Source organism: Quercus robur, chromosome 3 (assembly GCF_932294415.1).
Source record: "Quercus robur chromosome 3, dhQueRobu3.1, whole genome shotgun sequence".
Lineage (NCBI taxonomy): Eukaryota > Viridiplantae > Streptophyta > Magnoliopsida > Fagales > Fagaceae > Quercus > Quercus robur.
Genome location: NC_065536.1, coordinates 25,478,894 through 25,493,404, shown reverse-complemented (window position 1 = coordinate 25,493,404; position 14,511 = coordinate 25,478,894). Strand labels below are relative to the sequence as shown.

The following is a 14,511-nucleotide window of genomic DNA, read 5'->3' as shown; positions in this document are numbered from 1 at the left end:
CTTGATCCATTTCGAAGTTCACTCTCCCCACTTATGGTTCAATATCTTTTTTGTGCACAAGACTGGCTTCAAGCCTTGGTTCCAATTTCTTTTCGTAAATCAAAGGATGAGGTAGAGGCCTTGGAAGATGAATTTCATGATTTAGGTAATATGTTAACTTCCAAACTTTTTGTCTATTAAGTGCTATTAAATGTGTCTTATGCAAATGAAATTTAATCTAATAGCCTTCATTTCTTTCTCTTTTCTAGTTATACGTCAAGCAGCAGCAGGTGGTGGAAGTTCAAGCTCAAGCAAAGGTATCTCAATTAGCATTGATGACTAATCACAAACTGTGTAAGTTTCTGCCCTTAGTGTTATTTCTATTGAGTTTGGTTCTGTTTTCTCTATTGTTTTTGGTTATTACTATTCTGTATTTTTTGGTCTTGTCCTTATATTTTTTATTGATAAATATCTTTTTGCCCATTTTCTTGTAGGAGGAAGGACACACATTTTGTATAGGAGGCAGATTTTTGGATGCAATTTGGAAGTTCTTTTGGACAGTGCTTTTCTAACTGATGATTTATAAATCAACTCTTGCTTATAGGAAAGAAAACTTATTAAGTTTATAGGCTTTCTTTTCTATAAGTCATGGACTAAACTATATAGTAGTTGCTCTTTAAATGCTTTAGAAAAGCTATTTTTTGGAAATACTTTAGATATTTCATAATTGTAAGTTTGTAACTAATTATAACTAGCTACTGCCTTGGTAGTTTACTGCCTTACACACTTGCAGTAACTACCTTTCTGCCTTCTTTAACTCTATGGAAATATTGCAAGAGATGTTTTATTATCTTTTGTTGCCATACTTGTGGTGTGGCTGTGATTGAATTATTTGTTAGAATTCGTTTTCTGGCTTGTGTAAATTGTGTTACATGTATGGAATGGTTGGCACAACTTGGCAGGTTTAATAGGTTGCCCAGGTTTACATGTATGGAATTTGTTTGCTCTATCCTCCTGTGCTTTTGTTGCCCAGGTCCTAATGCTAAAGGCATTTTGAAAAATTTTCTTTCTTGTATTGTGTGGTTTTAACAAATGGTTAGAAAGTAATATCATGTGTGTTTTTTATGTGCTTGCAATTACCCAGGTTGTTATGTGTTATGTATTTACTGTATTTTTGTCATTAGATGTGAGCCAGAAAATTAAATTTGGACTGAAGAGCTGGAGGCCCAAAGGGTTCAAAGTTGTGTAATGGGCCAATTTGAAATAAAGGAGGTGAAAAGAGGCCCATTTGATATATATACATGATTTAATGATATAAATCTTTGTTAAAGTAGTAAGCCCATTAATTTGGGCCCAAAAGGCCTGTCAAAAGTTGAATTAAAAAAAATTATGCAAATTCACAATTTTAGCCCAATTTCGACCCAAACCTGCCTAACCGACCAAACCGACCCATTCAACTGTTGACCCAAACCACCGGTTCTGACCCATATATTGGTCGGTTGCAGGTCAAATTTTTTATAACCCGATCCAGTCGGGTTGAGTTCGGGTCAGGCCCAAACTCAAGCCGACCCGACCCGTGGATAGCCCTATCTGTGTTATACCTCAAAAAAACTAGTTACAATTAAAACTCTTTATAGTTATCAATCAATCAATCAATCATCAATCATCAATATATATTAAAAAACAAAAACTTTATGTGGGAGTGCATAAGGTTCTACCAAGTGACATATTCTTCATTTAGGTTTCCACCTTAACAAAGATTACATTTATGTCAAAGTATTAGTTTATTGAATGTGTCATGGGTTAAATGCATATATTAATTATTTATAGGTGTCCATTAATTATATATATAAATAGTTTATTTGGTTATGTTTTTTAAATAAGAAGGCAAAAATCTCATGTGGGAGACCATGAGCTTTTGCCATGTGGTACAATTACACCATATACTAAAGATCAATAATATGGAATGGATTAAAATATTTTTATTATTATTTAAATTACAATATTCCTACATTGTTCTTTAATCCTTTAGTTGCTCTTTACTTTAAGTGAAATTTTTTAATGAACATGTGTGCACAATTTTAAATTTTCACTTTTCATGATTAATTTACTACTTCAACTAATTTCTATGGCATTAGTTCATGTTATTTCTCTAACATATTTTTTGAACATTTTATATAATCTTTCGCATGGTAATTTAAAGTGTTATGCATGCATTGCGCGGGTCCTTTACAAATTTATATCTATATATATCTGTACGGCACCAAGGTCCCAAGACCCAGATGGGCCCTAGGCTCAGGCCCAATGGCACAGCCCCATCACTTTAAGTTCTGCTTGAAACTACCCTCATGAAATACGAGTTTTAAGCCTCGGCCCCTAACCTATGCTCGGTATAAATTTCCCGAACAATCAATGAAACCTTGTCCGGACGTACCATAGGATGCTCGGCAGTTCAGGGAACATCACTACTGAGCATATTCACCTGAGTTGGAACCAAGTTCCAAAGCCATAATCGCTGCATTCCACTCTCACCTAAACATCCACTTACAACAGATAATATTGGACCTTCAATTGCACTAACAATGGCAGTAATCATGATCTCCCCACTAACTTAGAGCTATAAATAAGAGAAGTTGGGGAAGAAGAGGGGGTTCAGAAAAAGGGAGAAAAAACAGTCATTTAGGAAGGGAGGAGGGATATTACTCTGAGTTTTTGTGCCGAGAACGACCCAAAGTAGGAAATCCTAAAGCCCACTCTATAAATAAGTTATGAGCCCAAGTGAGGTTAAGCCCAACAGTCTCATTTCCGGCGCGCACAATATCTAAAACCTGAAGAGTAGCATTTATTGTTGTTACGCTCCTGTTAAGCCACATCAGCAACCACGTCATTATTTCTATTAATAAAAAAATTATTTTATTTTCATTCTTCTTCTATTAGTGTTTTAAAAATTTCCGCTTCAACTTCCATAACACCCATGACTCCCTATCTCCACTGTTTTCAACTTCCCATATAATTTCTTTAATGTTTGAGACTCTCCATCTCCCCATTTCTTGCCTCTTCCTCTCCTCATTGAACCCAACCATTTCATACCTATTTAGTTGCCACTGTCCCTATAAAATTAAAGCGATCATGTATAAACAGTTAGATGTTCTCTATCTCTCTTAACTGGAAGATGAATAGTTTTGGACTTAACTCCAACAAAAAGCATAGGACCAGTGGTATTAGAACAATGGTTAAGATTATTAGCTCTCTGCTTCCTCACTCTAAAACCCAACTCTATATGTCCAATCACATTACACCACCTAGCTAATAGTATCCTACTTTCATTTCAATTTGAGGCTTAGCTTTTATTTGATGGTGATCTATGGTTTTGAAGTTTTTTGGTTGTGACCCACAAAGGTAAACTCTTTTTTCATAGTAGGTTCTTTTTTGGCGGTTTTATGAGGTTTTCTCATGTGAGTTTTTTGAATTAGGTTTATTTATATGGTATGTGTATGCAGGTTTGCTTCAAAGTTGTGCTCTTTGTTGTGATTTTGTGGTTGCATTCTCTTTTTGCACATGTAATATTCAAAATTTTAAGGTTTTGTTATGTGGGTATTTGAACTTTGACCTCTACATGAGGTATTTGTAAATGGGTGCCCTTCAAAAATTTCAAGAGCTGTTTTTTTTTTTTTTTTTTTATATTCTGTTTTGTTGGACTGCTTTGGTTTTGGGGGTTTGGGTTCATAATTTCCTTTGATTTTCATTGAGAGTTTTGGTCTTTTTGCAATTGGGTTCTTTGTTATTGATTTATATTGCTCAATTTTGTTCAACTTATCGAATTTTGGATTCCTTAAGCCAAGTTTGTACGCAATTCAAGTTTCATTAGTTCTTCAAAAAAAAAAAAAAAAAAAAAAAAAATCAGCTTTTGTTAGCTATTAATCTTGGATTACTTTTTGAAAAAGAAGAAGAAGAAGAAGAAAGAGATAGATTACTTACTAACAATGCGTTATAGATAGTGTGTAAAATTAGAATATGTTTTGCTTCCTCACTCTAAGTTTCTATTTGTTCATGAGTATGCAATGTGATAGGAATGAAAGTCCAATGTATATGAAATGTTTTGCCTAAGCCTAATGCGTTATAGGCTTCCTCTCTCAACTGTTATAGGCTTTCACACATTAACACTCTATATGTCCAATGCATTATAGAAACTTAGGTTTAGAAATATTTTTGCCTTCGCTAAGTTCTCTCAACTATCTTATGTGAAATAGGGAAAATGTTTTATACAAAAAATATTGTTAATGCTCAATTTAATTTCTTCCCATTCTTGGTGTATTGTTTTTGACAATTTAGGTGAGTTCATTTTGTAAACGCACGGGCTTACCACTCTTTTGGGAAATTATTGCAGCATTTTTATTTTCATTATCCACGTCATATTTGATAAACTATCTAAATATTTTGTGACTCTAATGCATTATAATAATGATAATCAAAGTCTTTTCTAAAATGGTTCATTAAATATAAAAGTTATCAAATATTATAAGAATGACTCTTTGTTTGCCTAGGTAATAATTCAAACGTATGACTATATGAGTATATTCTCTATTGGTTTAATTAAATTAAATGACAATCAACTGCCTCCACCATTATATCAGGGAAAAAAATGTTCTATATTTTAATTTATTATTATTAATTATTATCAATAAATCACAGTAATTATTCAAATAATAGTTACATTCTTACTATATATGAAAATATATAGTCCATAAGTATGAGAGTAATATTCAACAACACACAAATTTACATCATGATTTGTCTTCTTTTCATTTTTCTACTTTTATTATTATTATTTTTATTATGTCAATTTGAATTCATAGTTTAATTTTTGTAAAATCCATGTTTACTCTACACTATATTTAATTATTAATTTTCTAGGGTATGCTAATTCAAATGATTTCTTCACAAAATTTTGTTTGAATAATTTGATAAGTTGTGTTACATTTCTTTGATTTTTTTTAGTAATGGTAGTTTATTAATTTAAGCAGTAAAAAATTTCTTTTGACAATTCACAAAATAATCCTTAAAAGAACTATTATTATAAATTTTTTACTTTTAAATAAGTTTATCCACAAATGATCATTAATGATATTCTCAGGCATCGCGTGGGTCTACAGCTAGTTGTTAATAAAACTCATATCTGTTTAGTAAATGTCCAATATGAAACTCATCAAACACTTAAAAAATATCCAAATCAGATCTCCAAGGGTCACACATTGTATCCCCTAGACAAGCATAAGAGTCTGCTCATTTCATTACACGGTCTGTTAGGCCGCTTTGTGTAAGATGGCAGGAACCATTTCCATGTGTTCTCTACAGAATTGATTGAGTCCGCGGATGGGGTAGATGAGAAAGGTAATGACATTTCACGTGTTAATGATATTCACCTCATTATTAGATAAAATTAGCAGATGAAATATAAAATTATTTTGAGATATGGTATATGTACGGCACCTAGCGTCCAAGTTCATTTGGGCCTTGGGCCATAAATTAATGATATGGGCTGGGGGTCCAACCTTCTCACCAACAGAAGCCTCAACCCAAGCCCACAATAACTACTAGTCTAAACTGGGTGTTGTCCGGGTACTTGGAAAGCGGACAGCGGACGCCTCGCTCGCATGCTGCCCGGGAAACCATTTCCGAGCTCTATACACGTGCCCAGTCACATCGCCATTTAAGTACTCGACAGAACCTTAGGAAACTCCGCTGCCGAACACATTTGCTACAGTGGGAACCGTTCCCAAAGCCACTCGTACCAAAAAATTCATTTAAATTTATTGACGTTGGACCTTTCTTGGCACTAAAGGAGAAGATAATGATGATCACCCCATTAACAAGGGCTATAAATAGGAGAAATGTATGAATGGGAAGGGGATGGAATTTTGGGAAAGGAAAGGAGAGAGAAAGAGAGGATTTGAGAAGAAGAAAACATAGAGAAAGAGAGGGTAGTGCTCCCATTGGGTCCTTAAGCCTAGAACAACCCAAAGTAGGATACCTAGACCTACCACACAAATAGATTGTGAGCCCAAACAACGATTTGGCCTAGCAAGCTCGTCTTTGGAGCCTACAATTGGCGCCCACCGTGGGGCTCTCCTACGACGCCATGGTTTTAGAGGGACTCGAGCTCGGGGAAAATGTTTGAAAGACATTCAGGGGACCATGCGAAAACCGGATCCGTAGGGTCTTCTCAGGGGTCAAGTTGGCGAGAGAGCAGATAGAAAGAACGAGAAGATAGGGAGTACGACCAACGAGAAGAAATGTCTGGCACAGGAGAAGGGTCGTACCAAACCCAACGGACGGTTTCTAGTGCTACGGGACGTAGGCAAAGAGAGGAATGGGATGAAGAGCTTGAATGGTTGCGAAGACTAGTCAGGGGTTTGGAGTTGGAGGTGAGAGGTAGGCGCCGGAGAAGAGACAGAAATGACCGTCAATAGGAGGTCGGAATTGGGGGAAATAGATACAGAGAGGAATCTAATCAGTTTGGACCTCGACTACTGCGAAGTCGTTCACATTCCCGAGAATCCCATCGGTATCGAGACCGTTCGCATTCGAAAGGGTCTTGACGAAATAGGAACCGGTCTCCCTCCTGGGAATCGGGGCAACGTCGAGACCGTTCACATTCTCGGGAAAATCAAGTTAAAGACTCGCTCTCCCCAGAAGAAAGGCGACCTCGGAATTCTGCCATGGATGCCATGAGTTGCGCTCTGCAAAAAGCAGCTCAGTCCCCGTTTTCGAACGAAATCGAGAAAGCCAAGATGCCAGACAGGTTTGCCCGTCCACCATTCAACTGCTATGCCAGGAAGACTGATCCGGTAGAACACGTCAGCCATTATATTCAAATGATGTCTTTGCATACTCATAACGATGTGCTGATGTGCAAGGTATTTTCTTCGAGTTTGGGACTAACTGCTTTGAGGTGGTTTAACGGGTTACGGAAAGGGTCCATACATAGTTTCTCCAAGCTAATTCAAGAGTTTGGCGTTCGGTTTGTGATGTGCAACCGAGTACCTCAGCCAGTAGATGCGCTTCTCTCAATGAAAATGAGGGCGGGAAAGACCCTCCGTAGTTACCCCAGCCGGTATTGGGAGCTATACAATGAGATAGGTGGGGATAATGAAAGGGTCACAGCAAGCACTTTTAGGATGGGGTTGCCCGAGGATTCTGGACTACGAGAGTCATTGGCCAAGAAGCCTCCCAAAGGCATGCAGTAGCTTATGAGATGCATCGAGGAATATAAACGATTAGAGGATGACCGGCTGTAGAGCAAAGGTAAGGCACCAATGATGAATCGTCCCCGGCAGACTAGTTTCCCGTTCAGGCCTCGGGGAGGTCTGATGATTCAAGAGCCGGCTGCACAAATGGGAGAAGTGAATGTAACGTTTAAGGGACCGGTACACAGGATTCTTGACTGAATCAAACACGAGTCGTATTTTCGATGGCCGAATAAGATGGTTGGGGACCTATCCAGGAGGAATCAGAATTTGTACTGCACTTATCACCGGGACAAAGGTCATACTACCGAAAAATGCTGGGTATTAAAGGATCACCTCGGGCAATTAGTCAAAGCCGGGCACTTAAAGGATTTCGTGCTAGACTCGAGGGACAGAGTCATAGGGCAAGATACTCGGCAAAAGGGGAACCCTTTCCCACCCCCTGTAGGGGTGATTGAAGTAATATGTTGCCTCGGAGAAGCTCATTGCAGGAAGGAGGAAAGAAGTGTTGACAGTAGTACCGGTAGAGGGTAACCCGGATCTACAGTCGCCGGGTAAGAAGATGAAGTTTGCACGGGAGCCCATCTCATTCGACAATGACGATTTGGAGGGGACGATCCAACCAAATGATGACGCATTAGTGGTCACGGCCCGGATAAGCGGCTTCTTGGTAAAAAGGGTGATAATAGACCAGGGAAGCGGGGCCGATGTAATGTAAGGCTTATGTTGGGGTTAACTGAACCCAAAGAAAGCCTAAAAGAATCCCTATATTCCAGCTTAATAAGGTTAGTGTAATATGCTCGACTAAGGGGACCTGATCTGTTCAAGGGACTCAGGCTAAGGAAGGAGGACTTGATGAAGCACACTTCACCTTTGGTTGGGTTCGACGGCAAAGTAGTGATTCCTAAGGGGAAAATTTCTCTACCCGTGATTATGGGAGGGAAAGAGGTGGCAGTGACATTCACAATAGTAAGTTCATTTTCCCTGTATATTGCCATTCTGGGAAGACCGTGGATCCATTCAATGAGGGCTATCCCATTAGCACTACATGTAAAGATTAAGTTCCCAACTGAACAAGGTGTCACCGTGATAAGAGGAGACCAACAAGCGGCCAGACAGTGTCTTACCACCGTAGTGAATTGGAAGCAGGGGAATCAGGTCAGTCAGAGAGAAATCACCGGACAACTGGTAAAAGACGAGGGGACTGGGCGGTTCAATTAGGAGTATGTTGAACGGGAAGATGCGTCCCGGAAAAACCCTTTATAGCAATCAAAGGGGTCCTGAGAAGGAGTGGGGGTTGGCTGCATTGAGGAGTTAGTAAAGGTAAAAATACTGCCGGACACTAATAAATATTTTTAGGTTGGAGCAAGCATGAGTAATGAGGAAAGAGTCCAAGTATTGTTGTTTCTAATTCAAAACATGGATGTTTTCACTTGGAACCCTTATGAAGTTCCCGGGGTTGATCCCGAGTTTATTGTCCACAAGCTTAACGTAGACTCCTCATATCCCACAAAGAAGCAGAAGTCGAGAAGGTCAGCCAAAGACCATGTTGAGGCGGTAAGGCAAAAGGTAGAGAAGCTGAAGGAGGCAGGAGCAATAAAGGAGACCTTTTTCCCGGAATGGTTGGCCAATACCGTGGTTGTCCGAAAGAAGAACGGCAAGTGGAGGGTATGTGTAGATTTCACTGATTTGAACCGAGCATGCCCAAAGGACTCGTTCCCCATGCCAAAGATTGATCAATTAGTGGACACCACTTACGGGCACCCGAGAATGAGTTTCCTAGATGCTTTTCAAGGGTACCATCAGATTGCCCTGGCCGGTGAAGACCAAGAGAAAACGGCGTTCATATCCCCTGATGCTAATTATCATTACACCGTGATGCCTTTTAGGCTAAAGAATGCCGGGGCGACATACCAGTGAATGATGACGAGGATGTTTTGGGATAAAATTGGGCATACGGTCGAAGTGTATATCGACGACATGGTGGTAAAAAGCAAGCAAGAGGCACGGCACGTAGAGGATCTCTGAGGGGTGTTTGAGGTGTTACAGGAGCATAGATTGTGTCTTAATGCAGAAAAATGTGCCTTTAGAGTAGGGGCTAGCAAATTTTTGGGGTACTTGATCACCAGCCGGGGGATAGAGGTCAATCCTGACCAGATAGAGGCCGAGCAAGCGTCTCCGACCGCCGAGCAATCCGAAAGAAGTACAAGTGTTGACTGGGATGCTGGCCGCTCTTAACTGGTTCATCTCAAAATTTTCATATCGTTGCCGTCCATTTTATCAACTTTTGAAGAAGTGGAAGGGATTTCGGTGGGATGATGAATGTGAAAAGGCTTTCCAGAGCCTCAAGGAGTACTTAGTGCGGGCGACAATGTTGAGTGCACCAGAGCCCGGAGAGGAACTGTTCATGTACCTCTCGATATTCAACCATGCTGTGAGTGCTGTGCTTTTAAGAGACCGGGGAGTACAATAGCTCGTGTATTATATAAGCAAGACCCTAGTGGATGCTGAGACCAGGTATTTGCCCTTAGAGAAATTGGTGTTGGCCCTAGTGCATGCCACCAGGAAATTGCCTCAGTATTTTTAGGCTCATACCATATATGTGCTGACCGAACATCGCCTACAGTCGTTATTGAAAAGATCTGATTTCACGGGGTGAATAGCTAAATGGGGGACACGGCTTGGGGCATTCGATGTGAGGTATAAGCCGAAAAGTTCAGTAAAGGGGTAGGTATTAGTTGATTTTGTAACAGAATTCTCTCTTAAAGGGGAGATGGTCTGTCAGTTGAAACACTGCCTATGGAAGGTACATGTGGATGGGGCTTCTAGCGCCAAAGGGTCTGGAGCCGAGATAGTCATAATTACCCCGGAGGGAATTCTCTTAGAGCATTCGTTTAGATTGGGATTTAATGCCTCCAACAACGAGGCAGAATATGAAGCTTTACTTGCTGGACTGAGAGCAGTCTCAAGGTTAGAAGTCGGGATGTAGAAGTTTATTCGGACTCAAGGCTCATAGTCAACCAGGTGTAGGGGAGTTTTGAGGCTCGAGATCCTTGGATGAAAGCATACTTAGACTTGGTGAAGCAGGTTATAGGCAGCTTCTGTACGGTGAAGGTGATTCAAGTGGCCCGAGCACAAAATAGGCATGTCGACTCTCTCACCACTCTAGCATCGTCAATTGCCAAGGATATCCCCCGACTTATCAGAGTAGAACTAGTCCCCGAGCCCAACATTAAGGTGGCGGGAGATGAAGGGGCTGCGAGAGTCGAAGTCACAGCAGTCGCAACACTTGGACTGAGCTGGATGGATCCCATCATAGATTTCTTAGACGATGACCAAATTCCGGACAATGAGAAGGAGGCCAACAAGATCCGCTGGGTAGCTGCCCGATATTGGTTGTCCAAAGATCAGAAACTCTATTGTAGGTCATTCGGAGGACCACATCTTTTGTGCTTACACCCAGAGAAAGTAGGACAACTCCTGGCCGAGTTACATGAAGGGGTATGCGGCAGTCATGTAGGGGGATGGTCATTGGCACATCGGGCAATGACTCAGGGATTCTGGTGGCCCCAGATGCAGAAGGATGCCGCAGAATACGTTCGAAATTGTGAGCAGTGTCAGAAGCACGTCCCTCTGATACACCAGCCTGCCGGGCATTTGAACCCAATTAGCAGTCCTTGGCCCTTCGCGCAATGGGGGCTAGACATATTCAGGTCTTTTCCCCGAGCAATGGGCAATCGAAGATTCATTTTGGTATCCGTCGATTACTTCACCAAATGGGCAGAGGCAGAGGCTCTGGCCAATATTCGAGATGTAGATGTGAAGAAATTCGTATGAAAGAATATAATCACCAAGTTCGGGGTTCCGGACTCCCTTATATCGGATAACGGGCTGCAATTTGATAGCCAAGCTTTCCGCGAATTTTGCAACAATCTCGGTATCAGGAACAGGTATTCTACTCCAGTGAATCCCCAGGGCAATGGCCAGGCTGAGGTCGTGAATAAGGTAATCATGAACGACTTGAAGGGAAGGCTGGAAGGAGCGAAGGGCAACTGGGCCGAGGAACTACCCAATGTTTTGTAAGCATACCGGACAACTCCTCAGAGGTCCACGGGCGAGACCCCATTCTCTCTCACATACAGGGCTGAAGCCATGATACCAGCCGAGGTCAACTTATGTAGTGCACGAGTTTTAGGATTCAATACGTCCCAGAATGATGGTCAGCTGATGGAGCGCCTAGATTTACTTGAAGAATATCGAGACGCAGCGGCTATAAGACTAGTGGAGTATCAACAAAAGCTTGCCCGGCGTTACAACCGAGATGTGAGGGTGAGAGAATTCAACGCCGGAGACCTGGTACTGAGGAGGGCAGTAGGAAGCATGCGAGATACAAACGCCGAGAAGCTAGCCCAAACTTGGGAAGGACCGTACAGAATTACAACCATTGCAGGTGTAGGGGCATATTATCTGGAAGACATGAACGAAATACTGTTGCCCCGACCTTGGAATGCTTATAATCTTAAGAAGTTTCATCATTGACCGTCCACGCACGGAAAAATGTACGTTGTACTAATTCATATGATAACGATGCAACTAGTTCGTACCAGCCCAGTCATTTCTTTTTATTCATTATGTTCGGTTGATAGACACGGGGGAAGCTAAGGAAATTCAAGCAGTTAAAATTTTTTTTAAGGACAGAAGCCTGCTTCTCGATTCAATCCCTATCACCGAGCAGGTGGAAACTTTACTAAAAATTTTTTAAGGATAGAAGCCTACCTCTCGGTTCAATCCCTATCACCGAGTAGGTGGAAACCTTACTCAAAATTTTCTAAGGATAGAAGCCTGCCTTTCGATCCGATCCCTATCACCGAGTAGGTGGAAACCTTACTCAAAATTTTCTAAGGACAGAAGCTTGCTTCTCGGTTTGATCCCTATCATCGAGCAGGTGGAAACCTTACTAAAAATTTTCTAAGGACAGAAGCCTGCCTCTCGGTTCGATCCCTATCACCAAGCAGGTGGAAACTTTACTCAAAATTTTCTAGGGACAATAGCCTACTTCTCGGTTCGATCTCTATCACCGAACAAGTGGAAACCTTACTCAAAATTTTCTAGGGACAAAAGTCTGCTTCTCAATTCGATCCCTATCACCGAGCAGGTGGAAACCTTACTCAAAATTTTCTAGGGACAAAAGCCTGCTTCTCGGTTCGATCCCTATCACCGAGCAAGTAGAAACCTTACTCAAAATTTTATAAGGACAAAAGCCTGCTTCTCGGTTTGATCTCTATCGCCGAGCAGGTGGAGACCTTACTCAAAATTGCCTAAGGACAGAAGCCAACTTCCCGGTTCGATCCCTATCACCGAGCAGGTGGAAACCTTACTCAGAATTTCCAAAAAGCATAATCCAACTTCTCGGTTCGATCCCTATCACCAAACGAGGGAAAACCTTATTCGAAACTCTCTTAAGGGCAGAAGTATTACAAAAATGTGTTATATTTCAAGTCGAAAACACACCCTATACATTAGTGATACATGCATGTCCGGAAACTTTAAAGCATGCACAAGAAGGTTAAAATAAACATGCATAGTCATAAAAACGATTAAGGTAATTGATCGGCAAATAGACCTAGATCAAAACTAAGCATATTAAATCAATTACTTCATCACCAAAACCCGGTGACACTAAGTTCAAATCTAGAAATTAAGTAGTTGTTTAGTGAAAAAACCAGAAAATAACCGTTTAGTCGCCACAGCCCGACAACATGGGCAAACCAACTTAAAATAAAAACCTGTTAAATAAAAGCAAATAAAGGTAAAGTAGAACAGGTTCGGCAGTCAGGAGGAAAGATCCACAGGTTGCGTCTCGGAGGTCATCTCGGCAGAGTGGTGCTCGGGTATAGAAGGCTGGGGATGAACATCTTCACCATGACGGCCGTCAGTTAAAGGGTTGCTGGTTGCTTCTGTCCCGATCATCTCCACGTGGGCATCAATCTGCTCCACCAGCTCCCTTAAGCTATCCGTCTCCTCCTCATCGTTTGGACTGATTGGGTTCTGAGCGGTAGGGGCAGAATCCGGAATGGGGATTTGGCCAGGGTCCCTAAGAGGAGAGTCCTCGGGCACCCCTAAGGCCTGTAAAGTAGCCATCCAGCCCTTCCGGAAATATAGTTGCCGAGCTTGCATCACTACTGGCTCCACGCCTTTCTCTGCGTCAACGAACCCCTCGTCATACCATTTACTCTCACAAGCTTCAAGGGCCGCCCGCATGCAAATTAGCAACTTCTTCGGACAGGGTAGAGTTCAAGCTTGCTGCCTCGGCTAGCTTCACTTCCGTTTCATTATGCTGCGCAACCAGCTCCACTGTTCTCTTCTTTGCCGAGGCTCGGGATTTCTCCGCAGCAGCGACCCTCTTCTCGGCTGAGTCAGCAGTTTTTGTTTTCTCCTTAGTTGTTTTTATGGCCTCTTCCCTGCCAGCTTTCTCCCAATCAACCTCCTTGGCAAGGTCCTTCACCCTCTCATTCAGGATATGGGCTAACTGAGCGGCCTGTTAAAGACAACATTATTCACGCATGGTAACTTGAAGGAAAACGAGCACGGAAAAAAAAAAAAAGAATGTGCGCAAAAGAAAAAATAAGAGTGCAAAGGAAGAGAACTTACCGCAATAGTGTGCCATTGGATTCTCCTCCCCATGGACCCATCGGTCCCATCAGCAAATGCACTCACATCCTTGGGTAAAAGGAGACCGTGGACCAAGCTTTGGGCAACACGGCCCCCTTCACCTTTCTCCCATGCCCGGACGCTTGCACTAGCCGGAAAGGGCATGCCATCTAGTTTGAATGTTGGTTGCCACAACTGCGCTGGTCTAGAGGATGAGGCCACATTTGTTCCAACCTGGGCCAGGGATTCCCGAATAGTGATGCCCCAAGAAGGTTGGTGGGAAATTTGGACTTGACCCTATCCCGGGTCGGTGGAGGATAGATTGGCAACCCTTTGTCTCTTACGTTGCTGCCCGGAAGGGGGAGAAGGTGGAGGATGAACATGAGGAGCCGGGACGCACCCTTGAGGTGGCTGCTACTGCTGAGTGGCCTGGCTTGCCCCAAGAATGAAACGGCTGACGGTCAGGGTCTTTCTGGTCACCATGTCTTTAGGAACGGAGTGCGTCTGGGAAGAGTCACTAGATTCTGCGGCTTCTTGTGCGGCTACTTGAACTAGATTCTCAGGTTCGGCTAGTACAACTTCACGCTAAACGACCTCGTGAGCACGTTCCTTGAGATATCTGGATGCTGCTTCG

The 14,511-nt window shown here is 42.0% G+C and overlaps 1 protein-coding gene across 1 annotated transcript; it reads left to right on the top strand.

Annotated features, from left to right (window-relative positions):
- The first annotated feature begins 6,707 nt into the window (after positions 1-6,707).
- On the top strand, positions 6,708-7,226 carry LOC126719443 (uncharacterized). The gene has a single exon (XM_050421995.1). It carries the CDS (start codon positions 6,708-6,710, stop codon positions 7,224-7,226), a length of 519 nt encoding a protein of 172 aa, XP_050277952.1.
- The last annotated feature ends 7,285 nt before the right edge of the window (positions 7,227-14,511 follow it).